The sequence below is a fragment of the Prionailurus bengalensis genome, chromosome D1, assembly GCF_016509475.1.
Source record: "Prionailurus bengalensis isolate Pbe53 chromosome D1, Fcat_Pben_1.1_paternal_pri, whole genome shotgun sequence".
NCBI lineage: Eukaryota > Metazoa > Chordata > Mammalia > Carnivora > Felidae > Prionailurus > Prionailurus bengalensis.
The window spans coordinates 82,207,285-82,214,366 of record NC_057346.1 but is presented as its reverse complement, the minus strand read 5'-3'; the positions used below and the strand labels follow the sequence as shown (position 1 = coordinate 82,214,366).

Here is a 7,082-nt window from a genome sequence, read left to right as displayed (position 1 = left end):
TCTCAAAGTATTATTTCATGGTCTAAGAAATAAAGGAGCACTATTTAAAAGATTGTGTCACCTCGAGATTAAGGAGGTCCTAATAAGCATAACAAGGAAGTAGGGAGGAAAGGTCTAAGTGGGGCTGGCTCCCCACTGTAAGAGGATTTGGAAAAGCCTTGTGATGCTAGCCTCTGGGTTGGTAACAAGGACAGATCACTCCACCCCCCTCCCCCCCCCCCCCGGAAATTCTCATTTGTCCTCTAGGGTCATTTACATAAGACTCTGTGGGATTACTGGCTGTACATCTAGCCTTGAATGGATGATTCAATGTCAGACAATTTCGTTCTGGTTTTGCAGGAATCATAGAATGTTCACACTGGAAAGAAGCTCATACACAATCTGTTTCAGAGTTTTCAAATTTGTAGCACATGTGCCACCACTCTCTGTGCCCATGGAAGGCATTTCTAACTGGGGACAGCACTCTTTACATCTGTGCCTTTTAAATCCTTAGCGCAGTACTGTACGCAGCCCTTAGGGACTGATTGAAATCAGCATGCACAGGAGACCAGTTTTCCAGCCATATCACCTGCTTACTGTTCTCCTATCCCAGACGGGAAAATCGAAGAGATGACATTTAATGTGTCTATGGATTAGTCTTGGATACTTGGAAGTGAGTGATGGGGATGTTTTGAGATATTAAGTGTGGTGACAACAAACTACAATCATTTAAGTGCCAAAAGTCATCTCCTGTTTTTTCCCCTCATCTTTCATAGAATAAAGAAGAAAACCCTTTTAAACAATCATTTACCCTCTTCCCACACACCAGTACAGAGGCAGCTAAAAGCAGACCCCTGAGTGATGAAAAGAAATTACAAATGATTCTTTTAAGTATTATTCCATGTGTTTTCCTTTTTTATTTTAAACAATGAGGTAGCGATGCAAAGGTTCAGGTCTCAGATCACTCCCTCTCATCGCTCAGCATCCTTGAAAAGAGCAATGTGGAAAGTTCTGTACTTAAATCTAAGAGACCTGGAGCTGTTACAACAAGCTGATGATCAGTCGCTTTCTGGGCCTCAGTTTCCTCTAGAGTAATAGGAGGATATATTGGAAACATCATTGCAATAGGAAACTGGATTCTTTGTGCATGAGAGAGAAAAAAATTTGTTCACTGTTGAAAAGTAGATTATGCACATATTTATTTTTCTGTGTGTGTGTGTGTGTGTGTGTGTGTGTGTGTGTGTGAAAGGAAAGCATATTTAAGATGAGAGTGAGGGGCTGGGGAAAGACATGAAATAAAGTGCATTTCCACCTTTTAAAGTCATTGATCAATGACATAGACCTGGCTTCATAATTATTAAACATCATTACAGTTCCTAGAACTTAGAATGGAGCCCTCCCTCTGCATTCTGAGGGCATAAAACTTATGAGCCTTGTCATCAACTTTTCCAGTTGATGCTGCAGAAAAAACTGGAAAAATTGGAGTTTTTAGGCAGACCAGCAGAGATCAACTTCTGGCAAGACCCAGATTTTTTTCTTTTGAACATGGGTAAGGGTGGCCAGGGTAGGGAGGATTGCCAACTACATAGCCATCCCTCTCCCTTCTTTATCACATACTTTGAGTAAACTGGCTTCAATCCCACCCTTCTCTTTCCTCTTGCACTGACTCCTCTTTGCAATACAAAAGTTATGGATATCAATTAGAAAATAAGCCAGCATTATATGAGAACATATTTATTGGCTGAATAATAAAACTTAGTTCAGGAGTTATTAGAATTAGAATCCCCCCCTACTTGAAGTACAAGTTTCCAGTAAGCAAACAGAAGAAAACCCCCAAACCAGAACGAATACATTGGTAAGCTACAACATAGGCATTTGGGGGTGTGTTCAAACAATCGACTTTTTTTTTAATGGACTGTAGCTCTGAGGACACAGGCATACAGTGAGAGACACAGCAAGTCAGCTTAGCGACGTGAGTGTGTACCCCCCACAAAGCTTGCACTTCCTCAATGTGGCCACTTCAGCTTACACACACTCACAGAGGCACCTCAAACGTCTCCCTGCAAAGGACTATTTGCATATAGCTTCCAGCCAATACTCTTACAAAACCCCCCACAAAAACCCAAAAAACTAAAAACAAAACCTTGAAGACCACGGTTAATAAATTAAGAGACAAAAAGAGGAGAAACAGGCGTCTGCTGGCAGGCAGGCCGCACAGCACCTCAGACAACTGACAGCTTTCAAAGCCCAAGAGGGAAGGCTGAAGGTGAAAAGGAACCATGTGCTCTGCTCTCTGGGTATTTTCTCCAGGATGGGGAAGGTTAATCACTCCCTCCTGCATAAACCGTGTCCTTCTAGACGTGGCGGAAACAGGTGTCTGTGCAGAGTTAGAAAGTCCTCTAAGAAAGGCGGAGGCATGGCTTTAAATCGGTCTTTCCAAGTAACAAGTCAATAGCAATCCCATAAATAATGTACAAAAACAAAACAGCTCGGCCCTCGCTTATTTCTTTTTAAAGATCACTTCAGATGATTCTCCAAGTGCAAATCCAGATATAAAAAATAATAAGTATAAGGGAGACGTTAGCCCCGGCTTCTGTCCCCACCCTCCACAACGGGGCTGATTTGATGCCCTCTCCCAGGCAGCGCGCCCTCACACCTACACTTTAAGATAATCATTTTTCAGCCGACCCAGCCGGGTCCCATGGCTCCGGATGGTGAGGGCCAGCAGCTCGTATTTGTCCCTGAGCCCCACAGAGATGTCGAGTGTTTCCTTTAGCAGGGACCTGGTGTGGACCAGCATCCCCAAGAAGTCCTCGTTGAGCCTGCTCTCTTGCCGGCTGTCCTGTTCCTGGCCCTGCTTAAACTTGCTTTCCAGCTCAGTGAGGGACTTGTCCGAGTTGGAGTAGGCGTCCCCGATCTGGTGGGACTCCCGCCGCAGGTACTTGCCATAGCTCTCTTCCCCGTCCAGGTCGTAGGAGATGCTCTTGCTGATGCCCTCTAGGACACGCCCAGCATCCTCCACCTGGCGGCCCAGCACGGTGAACTCCTCCCGAAGGCTGAGGCTCAGCAGACTGCTGGCCTGGCTCCCCTCCCCCTGGGAGCAGCGCCGGTGGTCACTCACCCTGAAGAGCAGCTGGCACTTCTCGGGGTCATCATTTTCTTCATAGTCCCCGTCGGGCACGAAATAGTGGTGCAGGGTCCCATTGGACATCTCCGGATACAGAGGGCCGTCGAAGTAGCCCTGACACAGGTGGCAGAAGAAACCCATCCAGAGGAACTTCAGCAGCACCATCCTGGATAGTCAGGATGACAGGGGACCCCTGGAGAAGACTGTTCGCCCAGGCACGATAGAGGGGAGGGGGTCCCCTCGGCAGTCAGTGCCTCCCTAAGACGGCCACAGCCTCGGTCCCCGCCGGCTTGCTGCACCCTGGCCCCGCCTCCCCAGCAGGCTTCATGTGGCTGTCACCAGCGCCTGGGTAGCGCAGGAGGCGCCCCGGCTCTGCGCTCCTGCGCTCTGGGCTGGAACTCAGCCGGGTCAATCCAGCGGGATCGAGGGCAGGAGAGGGAAGCCCTCCTCCAGGGCGCTGGCAGGCCGCGGGCTCTGCTGCCCCACTCTCTCTCTCAGAGTTCCCCCTTGCTCCTGAAAGATGGAGCCTGTGGCTGGAGAGAAAGACTCTGGCCTTCTGATACTATTTCAACCTCTGCACTGGGTGGGAATGCGGAGCTTTTCCTTTGGCTAATGATATCCTGAGGATCTCTCTGCTCTCAAATTACAGCTGGTTTCGTCACTTGGAAGCCAGGGAACAAGTTTGGAAAGAAACCTCTCGCCAGGTCTCTTGTTATTAAAGGTACAGGATCTTTTTTTTTTTTTTTTTTTTTTTTTTTTTTTTTTTTAAGACTGGAAGGGAAACCTTGCAAAATAGAATTTAACTTGAAGGAGAAAACGGGAACAGGGTGAATAGAATTCCCACCACAGAAAGATCGGTTTGCTATTAACATATGGGGGGGGGGGAGGGTGATTACCCTGCAGGAATACTGCTTCACATTTTAAATAAGTACCAGTTAGATTGGATTTGTTAAGTATGCCTATCATTATCATTTTCAAAGTTTGTGACTTTGAAGGCAAATTTGCCTTGTAAGACATGGCAGTTTTGTTTGGAAATGGGTAGCTAAGTAAAATTTTTAATAACAATACTTGGGAAACAATAGCAATATAGAATACTGATTATCGCAGTAATCAGTTGCTAGTCTGTGCAGGAACAAAAGCTGAAAATGGAATTTTGCTGGTTTAATAAGTAAGTGAACCACTGAGAGGATGGTTTAATCTTATGAAAAACCATCCATGCTAAGCTTCTGCATTGCATCTTTAGCCTAACACCACTATTGTCTCTTTTGAGATACTTACAAGTTTTTGAAGCATGTAGGGCTGGCACTCTTATCTCCATTTTCCAGATGGAGAAACCTAGGGGCACAATGGGAAACAAATTGTTAACAGTTACAAAGTTAGATTGTAGCAGAACAAGCACCCATTAAGTCACAGGGTCTTTTCATTTAATTTAGAAAAAAAAAAGTTTTTTTTTTTTCACAAGGCCATTTTAGTTTATGATCCCTGAGTTAATTAGAAAATTGCCATCCATCAGGCTAACTCATTTGTTCAAGAAAATTTATTGAGCATTTACTATATGCTAGAGTCTAGTTTATTTTATTTTTAAATTTTTTTTTATCTATCTATTTAATGTTTATTTATTTTGAGAGAGAGTGAGAGAGCATGAGTAGGAGAGGAGCAGAGAGAGAGGGGGAGGGAGAAAATCCCAAGCAGGCTCTGCACTGTCAGCGCAGAGCCCAACACAAGGCCCAGGAAACATGAGATCATGACCTGAGTGGAAATCAAGGGTCGGACAATCAGGAGATGGCCGCTCAACTCACTGAGCCCCCAGGCACCCCTAGAGTCTATTTTAGATAGTGCTAACAGAGCTGTGAGAAAAAAAGGAGACAAATACTTGCCCTTGTGGAGCTTACATTCTAGGAAATTGAGAGAAATTAAATAATATAAATAAATAAGATATATTGTACGTTGGCAGTGATAGGGTTGGAGAAAAGAAAGGATGGGAAAGTGGAGGCAGAATCCCTATTTTCGTAGTTCTTTCCTTTCTGCCTTGAAATATAGCTGAAATACTCCTGTGATCTGCCTGTGTTAGTACTTATCTTCCTCTCCAAGTCATAAGGGACTGGTGTCATTCAGAGCTACAGTGCCATACAATTCTCAGACTGTCATACTTGTTGCCATCACTTTCTGACATAAACAGTCCAGACTCTTGGAGAGACGATGAAAAGTCTGGTTAAGTAACTGGATATTTTGTCAAAGTGGTGCCACATGCGTAGATTTTTTGAGACATGTTGAGTGCACATTTTACTTCCTATCCGGATATTTCACATCGTGAAAACATAGACAAAGGAGTTTTCTTAGCAATTATGCTAACTAAGAAGTCTATGACTTATTTTCACTGCATTCCAGGAGAAAACTACCACCTTCTCCATTTGAGAGACTGGACTGTTGGACTCGACAGCCATATTACTTATTCCTTTTTTTTTTTTTGCATTCACAAATGACATTCACAAATGACAACAGATGGATTCAAATTGGCCACTTGGCCAAAGAAGGGAAGAGGAATTTACTTGGATTCTCTCCACTTCTTGCACAATCCCTCCCTGACTTACTAACCAATTCAATTAAGCAAATCTAAATTAAGCACTTATTACTACTCTGTGCAGGCACAGTGTTAAGTTCGCTATAGATTCAAAGATGTGCAGTGAGACGTTTCAGCCTACAAAGAGCTTGCTCTCTCTGGTTAAAGAGTAGGGCAAATATACACAGACAATCTTGATAAGAATGGCTATGAGTAGTTACTTTTTCCTACAATTACCTCATCTAAAGATATAAACCCCAGATCTTGTATCAGGAAGGCATCACTTTGGCGCAAGTAACTGAAAGTCTAATCCAATCAGACTAAAGTAAAAAAAGGAATTCACTGACTTACAGAAAGTCTGTAATTAGATTTTCAGTCCATGCCTGGTTCAGAATCTAGTTTCTCTCTCACCATCTTTTGGTTCTACTTCCTCAGCTTATATTCATTCTTGGGTAGCCTTTTTCATTCGTGGTTCAAAGATGGCTACCAGTGTGTTTGGGGGCTATAAACTTCCTTGTTTATGTAGAGTAGCAATGACAGCTTATGAATGGCGGGTCCTTCCAATCAGCCTCAGTGACCATAGTTGGCTTCATTTGGATCATTAATTCATCCTCAAGCCAGACTGTAGTTAGGGGTTTGGGATCAGCCAGAGGGCTTAAAACAATAAGAGCCCAGTTCTGCAGCTGAAGGCAAGGTACCATGCAAATGACATGGCTGAAAATGTTAAGGTCTTATTTGGGAATGGAACAGTATAAAAATGGATTCCGGGGTAGTAATAAGAATGGATTCCGGGGTAGTAACAAATATTCCTCCTACCCCATGCCTTTGTCTTTATTAACCACATCTGAAAGTCACCGGCACTGTTTTGTGGTTGTATAGTGGCAAGTATTTAACAGCTTGCTCTATGGGAGAAAAAAAAACCTCTTTGTAGCATTTGCTGATGTCCACGGTGTGAAAATGCTCACCACGCCTGGGTCCTGAATGCAGAGTTAGAAGGATGTGCGCAGTGGCATGCCATTATATAACATTTCTGTCATACAGGTACATTAGATCCAGATAACCCCAAGAGCATAGAAAATAGGAAAATGTAGTAAAATAATTGAGAAGTGATGAGTTCTACATATGCATTCCCTTTATTTTAATACAATTTATTTAACTACAAGTTTAAATAACTTAATTGTTAGTAATGATTGTGTTTAACAATTGACTTGCGAAATCCCCCAAAACCGAACGATTAGCTCTCATGAGCCAGTGCTAGGAAGCTCCAGCAGGTACTAAGTGCCTTTTGCACTAAGCACTTCATCTTGTTCATTTTTAAAAGTTATTTATTTATAGGGTCTTCGTATGTGTCCAATCCCATCCTGGGCTGGTCTACTAGAGTCAGAGTTAAGGTGGGCTCCTAAGGATTGGCCTGAA

The 7,082-nt window shown here is 43.5% G+C and overlaps 1 protein-coding gene across 1 annotated transcript; it reads right to left on the bottom strand.

Annotated features, from left to right (window-relative positions):
• Positions 1 to 1,697: 1,697 nt before the first annotated feature.
• Positions 1,698 to 3,752, bottom strand: FIBIN (fin bud initiation factor homolog). Its single transcript, XM_043580839.1, has one exon. The coding sequence runs from the start codon at positions 3,269 to 3,271 to the stop codon at positions 2,636 to 2,638; it is 636 nt and encodes a 211-aa protein (XP_043436774.1). The 5' UTR covers positions 3,272 to 3,752; the 3' UTR covers positions 1,698 to 2,635.
• Positions 3,753 to 7,082: the final 3,330 nt, after the last annotated feature.